Source organism: Phocoena phocoena, chromosome X (assembly GCF_963924675.1).
Source record: "Phocoena phocoena chromosome X, mPhoPho1.1, whole genome shotgun sequence".
NCBI classification, from domain to species: Eukaryota; Metazoa; Chordata; class Mammalia; order Artiodactyla; family Phocoenidae; genus Phocoena; species Phocoena phocoena.
This window is the reverse complement of record NC_089240.1, coordinates 125,934,272-125,950,539: the sequence shown is the minus strand read 5'-3', so window position 1 is coordinate 125,950,539 and position 16,268 is coordinate 125,934,272. Positions and strand designations below refer to the sequence as shown.

General features: G+C 47.5%; 1 protein-coding gene across 3 annotated transcripts in view; it reads right to left on the bottom strand.

Annotated features, from left to right (window-relative positions):
• MTMR1 (myotubularin related protein 1) overlaps positions 1-16,268 on the bottom strand; it is a 68,525-nt gene that overhangs the window by 21,269 nt on the left and 30,988 nt on the right. For all 3 annotated transcript variants that reach the window (XM_065900348.1, XM_065900347.1, XM_065900349.1), the window contains 6 exons: positions 14,335-14,436; positions 13,933-14,016; positions 12,454-12,603; positions 11,504-11,692; positions 4,207-4,392; positions 3,301-3,507 (listed from right to left, as the gene is read on the bottom strand). In XM_065900348.1, coding sequence (XP_065756420.1) covers positions 3,301-3,507; positions 4,207-4,392; positions 11,504-11,692; positions 12,454-12,603; positions 13,933-14,016; positions 14,335-14,436 — 918 coding nt within the window. The remainder of the gene's footprint in view (positions 1-3,300; positions 3,508-4,206; positions 4,393-11,503; positions 11,693-12,453; positions 12,604-13,932; positions 14,017-14,334; positions 14,437-16,268) is intronic.

The window sequence follows — 16,268 nt, the reverse complement described above, 5'->3', positions numbered from 1 at the left end:
TACTACAAAGCTACTGTAATCAAGATAATATGGTACTGGCACAAAAACAGAAATGTAGATCAATGGAACAGGATAGAAAGCCCAGAGATAAACCCATGCATGTATGGTCACCTTATCTTTGATAAAGGAGGCAAGAATATACAGTGGAGAAAAGACAGCCTCTTCCATAAGTGGTGCTGGGAAAACGAGACAGCTACATGTAAAAGAATGAAATTAGAACACTTCCTAACACCATACACAAAAATAAGCTCAAAGTGGATTAAAGACCTAAATGTAAGGCCAGACACTATCAAACTCTTAGAGGAAAACATAGGCAGAACACTCTATGACATAAATCACAGCAAGATCCTTTTTGACCCACCTCCTAGAGAAATGGAAATAAAAACAAAAATAAACAAATGGGACCTAATGAAACTTCAAAGCTTTTGCACAGCAAAGGAAACCATAAACAAGACCAAAAGACAACCCTCAGAATGGGAGAAACTATTTGCAAACGAAGCAACTGACAAAGGATTAATCTCCAAAATTTACAAGCAGCTCATGCAGCTCAATAACAAATAAACAAACAACCCAATCCAAAAATGGGCAGAAGACCTAAATAGACATTTCTCCAAAGAAGATATACAGATTGCCAATGAACACATGAAAGGATGCTCAACATCAGTCATCATTAGAGAAATGCAAATCAAAACTACAATGAGGTATCACCTCACACTGGTCAGAATGGCCATCATCAAAAAATCTACAAACAATAAATGCTGGAGAGGGTGTGGAGAAAAGGGGACACTCTTGCACTGCTGGTGGGAATGTAAATTGATAGAACCACTATAGAGAGCAGTATAGAGCTTCCTTAAAAAACTAAAAATGGAACTGCGCTATGACCCAGCAATCCCACTACTGGGCATATACCCTGAGAAAACCATAATTCAAAAAGAGATAAGTACCGCAGTGTTCACTGCAGCTCTACTTACAATCGCCAGGACATGGAAGCAACTGAAGTGTCCATCGACAGATGAATGGATAAAGAAGATGTGGCACATATATTCAATGGAATATTACTGAGCCATGAAAAGAAGTGAAATTGAGTTATTTGTAATGAGGTGGATGGACCTAGAGTCTGTTGTACAGAGTGAAGTAAGTCAGAAAAACAAATACCGCATGCTAACACATATATATGGAATCTAAAAAAAATAATAATAATAATGCTTCTGAAGAACCTCAGGACAGAACAGGAATAAAGACGCAGAGGTAGAGAATGGAGTTAAGGACACGAGGAGGGGGAAGGGTAAGCTGGGACGAAGTGAGAGAGTGGCACTGACTTACAAACACTATCAAATGTAAAATCGATAGCTAGTGGGAAGCAGCCACATAGCACAGGAAGGTCAGCTCGGTGTTTTGTGACCACCTAGAGGGGTGGGATAGGTAGGGTGGGAGGGAGGGAGATGCAAGAGGGAGGAGACATGGGGATGTTTTTATATGTATAACTGAATCACTTTGTGATACAGCAGAAACCAACACACCGTTGTAAGCAATTATACTCCAATAAAGGTGTTAAAAAAAAAGAAGTTGGGGAGAGAGGGAGGACCAGAAGGTAGGAGGAAATTCAGAAGGTTGCAGCCACCTAGAAGCCAAGGGAAGAAAGCGTTTGCAGAAGGGAGCAATGACCAGTATCAAATGCTCAGGCCAAATACGAGAAGCACTTGGCAGAGTGGCAGCCATTGGTGCCTGTGACAAGAGCAGTGGCAGGGCAAAGGTGCAGGGGCGTGAGGAGGAAGCCTGGCTGAAGCGGGTTCAAGAGAGACCAGAAGGAGAGAAACAGTGAGAGCCAGAACAGACTAGTTTTGTGCAGATTTGTTGTAGTGGGGAGCAGATGTTCAGGGTGACACCTGGAGGGGGAAGTACAGTCAAGAGGGTTGGGTTTTAGGGTGGGGTAAGTAACAGCACGTTTCTATCAATGGAAACGATCAAGGGGAGAGGGGAGATGGAGGCAGGAACCACCCATGAGCTGGATGACGGGACAGGTGGGCAAGGAGAGAAACTGGCTTCAGGTAGGAGCTCATCCACAGAAACTCGAGGGAAGGAATAGTAGACAGACCCAGTGGGTGAGTGACTGCAGGCTTGAAACCCCTGCCTGAAGGTTGGCTGTACCCTCAATAGCTGGGTGACCTTGGCAGATAGCTCATACTCAGTTTCCCCATCTATCCATGGTAGCATCTGCCTCGCAAGGTCACTAGAAGATTAAAACTGGAGGATACACGTAACTGAGCACCACTGTGTGTCCAGCACTGTTGAAGTCCTAACCCTCAGTACCACAGAATGTGAGTGCATTGGGAGAGAATCACATCCTTAAAGGCCCTAAGTTGAAATGAGGCTGTTCCAGTCTGACTCATGTTCTTATAAGAAGAGGAAGTCTGGACACAGAGAGACAACAGGGATGTGTGTGCACAGAGGAAAGGCCACGTGAGGACACAGCAAGAAGGCAGCCGTCTGCAAGCCAAGGAGAGAGCCATCAGGAGAAACCAACCCTGTCAGAACCTTGATCTTGGACTTCCAGCCTCCAGAATGATGAGACAATAAATTTCTGTTGTTTAAGCCACCCAGTCTTATGGTACTTTGTATGGCAAAATCTGGTACACCGATGTTCACAGCAGCATTATTCACAATCACCAACAGATGGAAATAACCCAAGTGTCCACCAACAGGTGAATGGATAAACAAAATGCAGTATATCCACACAATGGAATACCACTCAGCCATGAAAAGGAATTACTGATAAAATCTGATAGGTTCTATAAGATGCATAAACCTTGAGAACATTGTGCTTAGTGAAATAAGCCTGTCGCAGCGAGACAAATATCGTGTGAGTCCACTTATGTCAGGGAGATGGGAAGCACATTAGTGGTCGCCAGGGGCTGGTGGGAAGAGGGAAATGAGGCGTGACTACTTAATGTGTACAGGGTGTCCTTTTGGGGGTGATGAAATGTTTTGGAACTAGATAGAGATGGTGGCTGCACAACACTGAATGCACTAAATGCCGTGGAACTATATACTTTAAGATGGTTAATTCTATGTTATATGAATTTTACCTTAATTCTTTACAAAAATAAAGGCATACCCACGTGGGAAAAAAAAAGATTGCCCTGCCAGGAACATACAATGGTCCATGGCATTCTCTTATGGCAATTCAGGCCTCACACAGAGCACAAAGCCATCTCCTGTGTGTGTGTGTGTGATGTGTGATACAAATATGCATATGATATAGCAAAATAATGAAGCGTGCACCTCACTGTCTCAACTTACCAGTGCAAACCTATGTCCAAAGCTTATCCACTCCTTTTCTATGAGAGCCTCGAATCCTTTAATGGTGCGGTAATAACTGTCCAACATCAGCATGGCCAGAGACGTCAGCTGGGATGTTCGGTCCCAACCGTCGCTGCAGTGCACCACCACCGAGGTTTTCCCAGATTCTATTTTATCAGCAATTCTTACTGCCCCAGCAAGAAGCATCTTCAGAAAAGAAGGCACATTAAACCAGGCTACATTTAATTTCTATTACAGCAAAAAGAATTCTGTGGAGAACACTGGAAGTTCAGGCCAATGAACCAAACAAGAATGCAATCAATTTAAGAATCACTAGGAAACGTTAGTATCTGGAGGGAAAAAAGAGAAACTTACACTAAGAAAAAACGACAGTAGTAAACAGGGTCCTTTATCAAAGGGCCACAAAGTACTTTAAAAACCTGATCTGAGGGCTTCCCTGGTGGTGCAGTGGATGAGAGTCCGCCTGCCGATGCAGGGGACGTGGGTTCGTGCCCCGGTCCGGGAGGATCCCGCATGCCGCGGAGCAGCTGGACCCGTGAGCCATGGCCGCTGAGCCTGCGCGTCCAGAGCCCATGCTCCGCAACGGGGGAGGCCACAACGGTGAGAGGCCCGTGTACCGCAAAAAAAAAAAAAAAAAAAAAACCTGATCTGAGGCAAGCATTATTGCTTTCTGTTATGTCACAACCCCCCCCCCCAACAAAGACCACAGTTTGGATGCTGCCCATCTAAACTATGAAAACTATGAAAGCCCAAGTACACAGCAAAGATGTATTCATCTGCAATGCTAAGAAACCACCCAGATAGACAGACAGACAGATAGCTTTATGGCCCAGCTGCAGAGAAATCTTAAGCAGAAAGCACGTAAAGGACGGGCCCTCTCTGTACCCGAATGTACTCCAGCCAGTGCGTCCCGTCCACGTTGGACAGCCACCGCGCCTCCTCGATGGCCGGGTACGCGATCTCCTTCAGTTTTCGCAGCGACTCTCTCATCACGTGAATGTTGTGGATCTCCAGGAACACGAGTTCTGCGTTTGGGTATGCACTTTCACTTTCATAGCCCCCACCCTTTGCCTGTGAAAACAAAAGATATATGTCACTTCATCTGAATTAACTTTTCTGTTCTTTCTAGTTTTAACCAGATAGAGACCATTAAAGAAGCGACAAACTCATCTGTTTATAATAAGCCTCCTACATCCTTGTATGAGTTTCCCATGGCTGTTGGAACAGAGTACCACAATCTGAGTGGCTTAAAGTGACAGAAATTTCTCCTCTCAGTTCTAGAGGCTGGAAGTCCAAAATCAAGGTACTGGCAGGGCCGTGTTCCCTCAGAACCCTCTTGGGGAGGATCCTTCTTTGCCTCTTCCAGCTTCTGGTGGCCCCAGGTGTTTCTGGTTTATAGATACGTTAATCTCTGCCCCATCTTCACATGGCCTTCTCCTTGTGTCTGTATCTCTTCTTATAAGGACACCAGTCAGACTGGATTAGGACCCATCCTAATTCCATACGACTTCGTCTTAACTTGATTACATTTGCAAAGACCCTATTTCAAATCAGGGCCACAGTCACAGGTGCCAGGAGTTAGGGCTTCAACACATTTTTTTTTTAATGGAAACACAGTTCAACCCACAACAATCTTCCATCACCCACCATCAGTTCTGAAAACGATTAACAACTGGATCTTACACAAGGCAAATTGGGTTCTAAAACGTTCTACCATATATCTGAATAAAAAAGTTGTACCATGGACTTCCCTGGTGATGCACTGGTTAAGAATCCGCCTGCCAATGCAGCGGACACGGGTTCGAGCCCTGGTCCGGGAAGATCTGACATGCCGCGGAGCAAATAAGCCTGTTCGCCACAACTACTGAGCCTGTGCTCCAGAGCCCACGAGCCACAACTACTGAGCCATGTGCCACAGATACTGAAACCCACGCACCACAACTACTGAAGCCCACGTGCTTAGAGCCCGTGCTCTGCAACAAGATCAGCCACCACAATGAGAAGCCCGCGCACTGCAACAAAGAGTAGCCCCCGCTCACCGCAACCAGAAAAAGCCTGTGTGCTGCAACGAAGACCCAACGCAGCCAAAAATATAAATAAATAAATAAATATTTAAAAAAATAAAGTTGTACTACCACAAAACTTCTATATAAAACAAATTGTAAATCCCAAACAGTGAGATTTATTTAAGTAATTTAAGTAAAATAAAATGCAAATGTAACAAAAAAGGGGGATACGGCTCACCCCTTGGTAATCTCATAATAAAATCTGGCCTACAATTAGCTTATATTTTGCAGAAGTCAACATCCAAGACACATCTGTTATGAGAATATAGAGAAATTGAAACCCTAATACATTGCTGGTAGAAATTTAAACTGTACAGTCTCTGTGGAAAACAGTCTGATGGTTCCTCAAAAAGTTAAACATGGAACTACCATCTGGTCCAGAAATTCCAACTCCTGCACAACTAAAATCAGGTATTCACATGAAAACTTGTACACAACAAATCATAGCAGGAATATCCACAACAGGTATCAGGTGGAAGCAACGTAAATGTCCATCAATGAATGAGCGGATAAACTGTGCTGTATCCATACAATGGACTATTTTTCGGCCACACAAAGGCATCGAGTACTGATACATGCTACAACACGGAGGAACCGTAGAAACATCACGCCAAGCGAAAGCAGCCAGGCACATAAAACCACACAGTGTATGACTCTATTTATATGAAGTGTCCAGAAGAAGGAAATCTACATGGAAGTAAATTAGTGGTTGACAGGTGTTGGGGACAGGGGTTGGGGAGAGTGGAGGATGGGCGGCGACTGCCAGTGGGCACAGGGTTTCCATCTGGGCTTATGGAAGCGTTCTGGAATGAGGTAGTGGTGACCGTCTCACAACGCTGTGAATAGACTAGAAGGCACTGAACTGTAAACCGTGGACTGGTTTCTGGAGGGGGAACAGAGCCCTGGGCTTTGAGTGGTGGAACTGTCTCGGGAGCAGGACGCAGAGCTCTGGAGCACGGAAGAGGGGCAGGGCGGTGGCTCTGGGGACGGCGTCCGGGGCTCAGGGACGGCGTGTGTGGTGAGGAGAGCAGTCAGGTCCAGAGCCTGCGGAAGGCCGACATTTAGGGAATGCAGAGCAAAAGAGACTGAGGAGAGCAGCCAAAGACTGGAGGATAAAGAGAAAAGGGAAGAGAGTCTTTCAAAAAGGAGACGGTACTCACTGTGTCAAAAGCTCGCGGGGTCGTGACAAGAAGGTACTCGGTGGCCTTACCGTGAAGAGTCCAGGCCAAGACGGGCACGGGGGTAGGGGAACGGTGGAGCCAGCTGCGAGGGGACGGGGACGGTGACTCCGGGGAGGGCTTATCTGCACAGCTGGGACAGACTTCATGGGAAGGAGTGGGCACAAGAGCAGGGTGGGCTGAGTTGGCAGGGGGTCGGGGGAGGACGCAGCGGGGAGGCCACCCTAGTTTCCGGGGTGTGGAGGTAGGGACGGGGTGGGGGGCAGTTCCCGTCTGAGGCTGGGTGTGTTCTGTGCAGAAGGGTTGAGGACGAAGGGCGTGGGGCAGGGCCATCCAGGAGAGAAAGAGTTGTAAAGGGCTGACCCAGCCCCTGGAGGGCCCAGGAGAGGCAGAGAACCTGGCAGGAGCCTGGGGCCCGGGGCCTGAGCCTGGGGTCCTGCTCAGCGGCCCGGGTGTGGGCCTGCGGTGGGTGGGCAGGGAGGCGGGGGTGGGGGAGTGTGCCCCGAGCCCGTGCCACAGCCATGCCGGGGGACCGGAGCCCAGCCACCGGGGGCGGAGCAGGGGCCAAGGACCTGCTCGAGCTCAGGAGCCGCAAACATGACTGGCGGGGAAAGAAGAGAATGTCGTCATCGGGTCTGGATGCGCCTGTCCTCTGGCCGGTACAGGATGACGTGAGGCGCTCTCACTCAACAGAACACTCTGAACACAAACTGTGGCCAAAGCAGCCTAGAGCTTGGTCCTGCCTGTATGGCAGGATGATGTTTTCATAAACGATATCCTCGGTGCCCACTGAAGACACTGCTGGCCGAGGGGTTAAAGGCACAGGCTTTGGTGGCACGGAGCGTGGGTTCGTCATCCCAGGTCTGCCACTCAAGTAGCTATGGGTCCTCACCATCTCTCTGCGCCCAGCTTTCTCACCGGAAAGACTCCAGGGGCTCACTGTGGGGATTAAATACTAACTAAATAAACGATCTTAATGAACGCTAATCCGTGCAAGGCGCGGTGCACGCCCCCCATACTCGGGCACTGATGTATTATAACCTCTCCCAGCACCCACCTCGGAAAGCCCCGAGCTGGACAGGGACCCCTGAGGGAGACCTGAGGCTGGGGCAGAGGCCCCACACCCAGAAAGCACTTCAGCATGGAGGGCGTGCGTGCTCAGGGCTGGTGTTAACCAGGAGAATGTAGTTAAAGCCAGTTTGTTGCCTGGAAACTGATTACTAAAGCTCCAAACAAGACAAATGACAATCAGAAAATGGGCTCATGGGAGAAAAAGGGCATGAGTGCCTACTCCGTGCTAGGACAGAGAGCAGGCACCCGGAGGTCTGGAGACAGAGGAGGGGGAAGGAGGGTGAGAAGGGGCCCCACCTATACCCCAGCAGGAACAGGGGGAGGGGGCTCAGAAAGTTCTGAAAGACTCGAACCTGCTGGCCAGGCCTCTCTCTATGGGGGCAAAGCAGGGTTCCAGAGGGAAGCCAGCGATGTTTGGACACTGTTCCCCACTGGCCCCCAAGTCCCCAAGGATCAGCTCATAGCAGCAGTGGCGGCAGGGCCATCCTCAACCCTCAGGGAGAAGAAAGCCTAACACCCCTTGGGACGGAGGCAGCTGAAGGATGGACGCAGGGGTTCGTGATTTCAAGCCAGCTGCTCAGCACCTGGTGAAGGCCCACCGGGATGCCGATCCTAGGCAGCAGGGAGGATTCCCAGGTGAGAAAAGCAAAGCCTCAGAGAGGGCTGGCAACTCCCAAAGGCCAAAGGCAGCAAGTGGCAGGACAGGTTTCCCATGCCCTCAGACTCCGAAGTCCACACACCTCCCCCAAGACGTTGCAGACTGAGCGTCTGAATCCCCCGAAATTCCCATGTTGAAACCTGAATTCCCGATGGGATGGTGTTAGAATGTGTGGCCTCTGGGAAAGATTAGGTGATGAAGGAGGCGGCCTCACGATGGGATTAGTGCCCTTCCCGGAAGAGACGGCACAGAGCTTGCCCCTTTCTGCTCTGGCAGTGTGAGGACACAGCAAGAACGGGGCTGTCTACAGCCAGGAAGTGGGCTCTCACCACACACTGAATCTGCTGGTGCCTTGATCTTAGACTTCCAGCTTCCAGAGCTTTGAGAAATAAATATTGCTGTTTATAAGCTACCCAGCCTATGATATTTAGTTACAGCTGTCCAAGCTAAGACACCCCTCCCCCTAGTTCTCTCCTGGACACTCCTCCTCTCCTGGCATCTGGGACCTCTCCCTTCTTCTCTGCCGTCTCCTCCCGACCACCTGGAGCACCCTTTCCTTCACTGAGTTCCTCTCTTACCCTCCACAGACAGCATTTCAGGCGGTCTGGTGCCTGGCCCCGCTCACGTGGCCTAGCCTCCTTGGGTAGCTTCATCCCCTCCCCTCCAAGGCTGCCACCTCCACTCGACCTCCAACCTGACCTTTTTCTGAGCTCCAGAGCTTTATTGTCCCCACACAGGCTCCTCAACTGCAACAGGTTAAAATGAAATTCCTTGCCTGCATCTTCACTTTCTCAAGAAGAAAGTTGACTTGAAACCCTCCATAATGGAGTCTGGACTTTTGAATTAACATACAATGCCACTCACCATCGGGTCCTCCATTGAGAGACGACCCCGCCCACCAGCCAGCAGCTCTTTGTTCCAGTCGGGGAGGAGAAGACCCAGAGACACAATGAGGGGGAGGCTGTGGGAAGACAGGGGCAGGGACCGGAGGGCGGTAGCCATGCGCGGAGGAGCCACCAGAAGCCCAAAAACGCAGGGAATGGATCTCCCTGGAAGCCTTCAGAAGGAGCACAGCGCTGCCAGATGCCGGAACTGTGCGAGGATAAATGTGTGCTGTTTTAAGCCGCCAAGTTTGTGGTCATTGGTTCAGCACCTCAGGAAACTCACGCGCTGCCCATCTTTCTCCCCACCCTGGTCCTCTCCCAGCTTCCCCGACTCAGTAGCTGACACCACCACTCAGTGCCAGGCCAGACCCCGGGGCAGGGTGGGGCTAGCCTCTCAGCATCCTATACTGATACACCCGGCACTGTGCATTCTCCTCACCCAATTTCAATCCTTACGCAGCCCTCTACATGAGAGACTGTCACCTCCCCTGTTACAGAAGAGGCTTCTGGAGAGGTTAAGTAACTCGCTCAGGGTTCTATCGAGCACTAAGTGGCAGAGCAGGGAGGAAACCCCACATGCAACTGAACACAAAGCTGAGGGTTCTCGCTACCCTGTCTCTTAGGCTGGTCTGGATACACTGAGGTTTTGTTACCTGGGAGGCAGCCAAGAGGGGATGCCAACCAGACGACGGGATGGAAATCCATCTGGACCTCAGGAGGGATCAGAGCATGATAGAAACTTGGGTGGCAAACTGAACACATAGGGAGTGTTGAGAATCAGGGCACTGGAGGAGATGGCCCAGCGAGACTGGGCAAAGGAGAAAAGAGGACCCCAGACTGGGTTCCAGGCGTGCTGCCATCTGCCAGCTGGGAAGAGGGAGAGGAAGCAGTGAAGGAGGCTGAGCCGGCCAGGGTACAGAGAGGGAGTGGTCCAGGGCAGAGATGTCATGAGAGTCAAGAGAATGGGGCCGTCCACTCTGGGTCAGTAGCAGAGATGGCAAACTTGACCCGAAAGCTTTCTCTGGGACAGGCACCCATGCAACCTTCACATCCACTCCAGGAAGGAGGTGTGCTGCCGCTCCCAGTTCAGATGAGGGGATCGTGGTCTAGAGAGATGCAGTAACTGCCCACGGTCAGGTGCAAACAACCACGCTGCCTCCATGCTCCCGCGGAGCACGCTGCATGCCCCCCGCCACCCCGCCTCACGGTGGGGGCCGCTGGGCAGTTTGTGCGCCTGGCCCATGGCAGGCACGTGCCTCAAGGGCCATGGGCGCACCTGACGGCTTGTTTGCTCTTTGAAGTAAGAGGGAAGGGATCCTCCCGAGAGTGAGACGGGGGCGCAAGACGTTGGCTCTTTGGAGATTGTGGTCAACGATGGAATCATCAGTGAGCAAAGAAGGGGCACAAGCTGCCAAGAGAAACAAAGACCCCCAAGCACTGCTTAGGGGGACACGGCGGGGGAACCCTCAGACACCCCCCTTCTTGCCATTCTCATGAATGGCATGCTCTGGCGCACCGCTGAAGGGGTCTCGTGCTGTCTAGAGTGCCCTGCCCGTCTCATCCCGCTGATCACCCAGGGCCAGCTCAAATGCCACCTCCTCTGTGAAGCCTCGCCCAGAGGCACGAGCTCCCCCGGAACACTGAGCTGGCACCTCCTACGTGTAGCCTCGTCTGTCCTGGTGTTTCCCCCAGCACCTTGTCCCTAGTACACGCTCACTGCATGTTGATTACCCGAGCATCACCTTACAGGTAGGCATGAGATGGTAAGGGCTGTGGCCACCATCCTCATACCTGAGACTCCTTGTGGAGGGGTCAGGACTCTGACTGCCAGAGGCCTGCCTGCAGGACCACACTCTCAGCAAGTCATTTGCGGGAGACAGAAATGACGCCGTTCAGAGCCCTTCCCATTGGAAAGCGGGTACCGGAGGCTTGACCGCACAGCCTGGGCCTCTTCAGCTGGTGGGGATCAGATGGGAGCTGGGTGCGGATGGCAACTCTGTGTATCTGCCTTGTTTCACATAGCTGACTCCAATCTAACGGAACTCCAGGCAGATATGAACTGATCAAGCAATCACCATAGTTCACAGGTTAAAGGGACTTCCAAGGGCCTCATGATCCTTTCATTAAAATACTTACTAGATCCTCTAGGCGATCATTCTCTTTCTGGGTCTTTACTTAATTAGTTCAGCAGACAGGATTGTGGAGGGGCAATGAGACGACAGGATTCCCAAGGGCTAGGGGCCCAGGAGGCCCAGCTGTGGGCTACACCGCAAGAGTCCACCTTCGCTGGGCTATCTGAATGGCATGATGATTGACAAACAGTACCTTGTTGGTGCTGGCGACCTTGTTTTGCCGGGCGTCAAAGATGATGAGTTTGTGAGCCTGCGCGTTAGCATCCATTATCGTCTGCAAGTACTTCTCATCCTCCTTGCAGCGTTTATCATTGGGACCCACAAGTGGCTGGCTGCAACGGGTAATCGTTGCCTGACTTTCTGGATGAATCCATGACAACACCTAGTGTTTGAAAGCCATAAGTATTAGTACGGTCCTAAAATAATACGTGCTCTAATGACCAGGTAGTGAAAACAAGTTCTCTTCTCAAGCACAGCTGCTTCGGCATATTTTCCTCAGCCTGAGGACAGCGTGATAGTGGCCCTGGGACTCAATGTTTGGGTCAGGCTGAAAGAAGTCTGACTAAATGAGCTCTAAGAATCCCCGTCTACCTTTAAAATTCTATGATCCTAAGAAAACCAGAGACTAAGTCAAACTGTGACTGACATGAAGCCCCATTTCTATTTGATTGACTAGTTTTATTTTGTTTCCTAATTTAAAAACACCTTTGGATCTCAACAGTGGCATACGTGGCCATATGAGGACAAAGTAAATATACAGTCTCTTAATGAAATCTAAAGCTAAGCCCCCAAACCTCCCATTTTCCTCCAGCAGCCAAGTGACTCGGGGTTATACCAGAGCACAAACTCGGGTCTCAAAATCGTTCGCTCCCTGCTTCACTGTGGACACAGATTGTATCCATTAAACACATGGAGGTTTTTTTATATATCAACAAAGTTGTTTAAAAAACTTCACCCCCTGCTGGCTGCTGTCTACTTTTGCAATGGTGCCCCTTCCAGTATAGGTAGAGCCTTGCACTCAGTATCTAAGAAAGAACGCATTTTCTCAAGGATGATTCACTAATTTTTTTCTGTCTTGCTTTTTTCCATATTAGATCGAATACAGTATACATTTATATCTAAATGACAATGTTTATTACTTACCGGGATTCTGCCTTTTGCTCGAAACGCTGCCACTTTTGAAAGGTCGTCATCTTTTACACTAGTTGGCACGACAATGATGGCGGGGTAGGTGTCACAGAGCTCATAATTACTGTTTACTTTGGATATTTTCCAACTCTCATTTGGCAAGCCCTGCAGGGTGTCAGAGGAAAGTCAGGGGGTGGAGAGGAGCACACTTTTACACTTTCAAAAAGTACTAAGCGGGCTTCCCTGGTGGCGCAGTGGTTGAGAATCTGCCTGCTAATGCTGGGGACATGGGTTCGAGCCCTGGTCTGGGAAGATCCCACATGCCACGGAGCAACTAAACCCGTGAGCCACAACTACTGAGCCTGCGTGTCTGGAGCCTGTGCTCCTCAACAAGAGAGGCCGCGACAGTCAGAGGCCCGCGCACCGCGATGAAGACTGGCCCCCGCTTGCCACAACTAGAGAAAGCCCTCGCACAGAAATGAAGACCCAACACAGCCAAAAATAAATAAATAAATAAATTTAAAAAAAAAAAAAAAAAAAAAAAGTACTAAGCATGAACCACATCCATTTCTTCTTTTCTTTTCTTTTTTTTCAAAAATTTATTTATTTATTAATTTTTTTGGCCATGGCATGTGGGATCTTAGTTCCCCGACCAGGGATCAAACCCAAGCCCTCTGCAGTGGAAGTGTGGAGTCTTAACCACTTGACTGCTAGGGAAGTCCCCATTTCTTATTTTCTACTAAAATCCATTTGTAATTCATTGTTCATTGCTACTTAAAAGTTTAAATACACATTTATTTAATATAACCCATTTCCTACCTAATTCATTAAAAAAAACCTAATGAAGCATAATTTCCAAACATACTAAAACATGAAAATTGTATACTTGAATCCCAGTCATATGCATTTCTTGTCATGTTTTCTATAACAAATGAGCATAGTGCTGTTCTTAAAAATACCCATGGAAGTCATTTAGAGAAGCAGAAAGTTCTTTAAAATGTCTAAAATAAGGAATATAAAATCACCATACCAAATATAAGGTGCAGGCAAAGAGTAAACGTCATGAAAATAACGTCTTGTTGGAACATCTCCAAACTAACAATGCACTAAAGAGCTTCTAGGTATAGGAACACCTCATCAGACTGATGTAGCTAGCCATGCCATATACTTAAAATCTAACTTAAACCATTGGTTTTGATCCTTACTCATTAATTTGCTACCAGAATATCTAATAAAAACCATCTGGCTGGTTTGGTTTGTCAACCCCCGTCCCTGTACTCCACTTGCACTCTGGAAAAAGGAAGAACAAACAGTGCCATAGCCAAAGGTTTGGTATGGGGAGAACGGACATCCAGAGCTGAAGAACCCACAAGCCAAGTGAGTTACACCCATGGACAACTTGTTTCAAAAGGTTTCTTCTCCACTACATTCCTACCCTTTTAGGAAAAACATGCTCAACCTATTATTTTCCGATTGATAAGCAACACACTTTACCTGTCTTTTATATTCAGATACTGGATCATAAATTTTCCATCCATTCACTGGAAATTTTTCTTTATAGTTGAATGCAAAGAGTGTCTGGATACAAAACCACAAAATACATATGTCAGCATTTCTTTGCTATGTCATATGCCCGCTATTAAAGCTTTTCATTCAGTTATGAGCTGAATGTATTAAGATTCCGACTTTAATCTGTAAATTTTGAAGCAACAAGTTGGCAGTTTTCTTCATCCTACACAGAACTGACAAATTTAAAATATTCTAATATTAGTTACCAACAGCGAGAAAACAGATAAAGGAAACCTCTGGAAGAAAGAACAGTTAAACATGAAATTTTTAGACCTCTGTGAAGGCATTTAGACCCACACATAAAAAGATTTATTTTGGTGTACGTACCTGCCCATTGGAAAGAGGAAATGCATGTTTGTTGAGGTTTTCAAATATCCCTAGTTTACTCTGCTCTTCCTGTTTATAAGCAAGTCGCAAGTTCCTCATATCCTGTTAAACAATTAGCAACACTCGTTTATTCAACATGTATTGAGTACCTATGAAGCAGACACCACGCTATGAAGAGATAAATAAAATATTTTTATTCATTTCTCATGAAACATAGTCGGCCCTCCCTATCTGCAGGCTGCACATCCACAGATTCAACTAAGCATGGATCAAAAACACTGGGGGAAAAGTTCCACAAAGTTCCAAAACACAAAACTTGAATTAGCAGAGTGCCAACAACTACCTACATAGCATTGACATTGTATTAGGTATTATAAATAATCTAGAGATAATTTAAAGTACACAGGAGGATGTGCGTAGGCTCTATACAAATACTAACGCCATTTTATATAAGGAGACTTTAAGCGCCCCAGATTTTGGTATTTGCTGGGGGGAGGGGGGTGTCCTGTAACCAATCACCAGTGGATACCGAGGCAATTCGCAAAGCACCTCCAACAAGATAATAAAAGATTAAGTGAGAAAACTGGAACAAAGGGGACGTGCTGGGGAAAAACCTCATCAGACGGAACCAAGAATAAGCTTAGTACATAAAAGACATGCCGTCAAGTCCTGTGCACTTACTTGCTAAAGGTGTGCCATAGAATCAATCAGTTGTGGGCTTTAAGTTGCTAAAAGAGTCAATTACGGAATTCACACCATCCATCAAATAGAAATGCGACAGAGATTTCTCCTCTGAACTCAAAGCAAGGACTCTGTGTCATGTATGGCCCTCAGTGACTTCCTTACAGAAATTATAATGCTGTTTCTCAAGATCGGCTTCTGAAAGCACCCTGCCATGCAAGCTGCCAGCCGAAAGATCAACTGGAAGTTGTCAGGAGCAGTGCCAACGAGGCGGCTCTGACGGTGCAGTTTCTTCCTGGGACTGATCTGAGCACTACCCGCTGACCTTTCTAAACCTACGTCGTTAGCTAAACACAAAAATCTCATTCTTCTTTAACCTTACATCAAATTGGAAAATAAATATGACCACAAACAAATTAAACCAAGAGCAATTGGGGAAGTGAGGAAGTCACTGTTACGATATTATTTCTAACAGCGAAAGAATGGAAATAGTAACTTAAATGTCCATAAATAAACAGGGTCTGGCTAGAGATTACTACAAGCAACTCTATGCCAATAAACTGGACAACCTGGAAGAAATGGACAAATTCTTAGAAATGCACAACCTTCTGAGACTGAACCAGGAAGAAACAAAATATTATCAGACTAATCAGGAGCACTGAAATTGAAACTGTGATTAAAAATCTTCCAACAAACAGAAGCCCAGGACCAGGGGGATTCCCAGGCGAATTCTATCAAACATTTAGAGAAGAGCTAACACCTATCCTTCTCAAACTCTTCCAAATATAGCAGAGGGAGGAACACTCCCAAACTCATTCAACAAGGCCACCATCACCCTGATACCAAAACCAGACAAAGATGTCACAAAGAAAGAAAACTACAGGCCAATATCACTGATGTACATTGATGCAAAAATCCTCAACAAAATACTAGCAAACAGAATCCAACAGCCCATTAAAAGGATCATACACCATGATCAAGTGGGGTTTATTCCAGGAATGCAAGGATTCTTCAATATACGCAAATCTATCAATGTGATACACCATATTAACAAACTGAAGGAGAAAAACCATATGATCATCTCAATAGATGCAGAAAAAGCTTTCGACAAAATTCAACACCCATTTATGATAAAAACCCTGCAGAAAGTAGACACAGAGGGAACTTACCTCAACATAATAAAGGCCGTATATGACAAACCCACAGCCAACATCATCCTCAGTGGTGAAAAACTGAAAGCATTTCCACTAAGA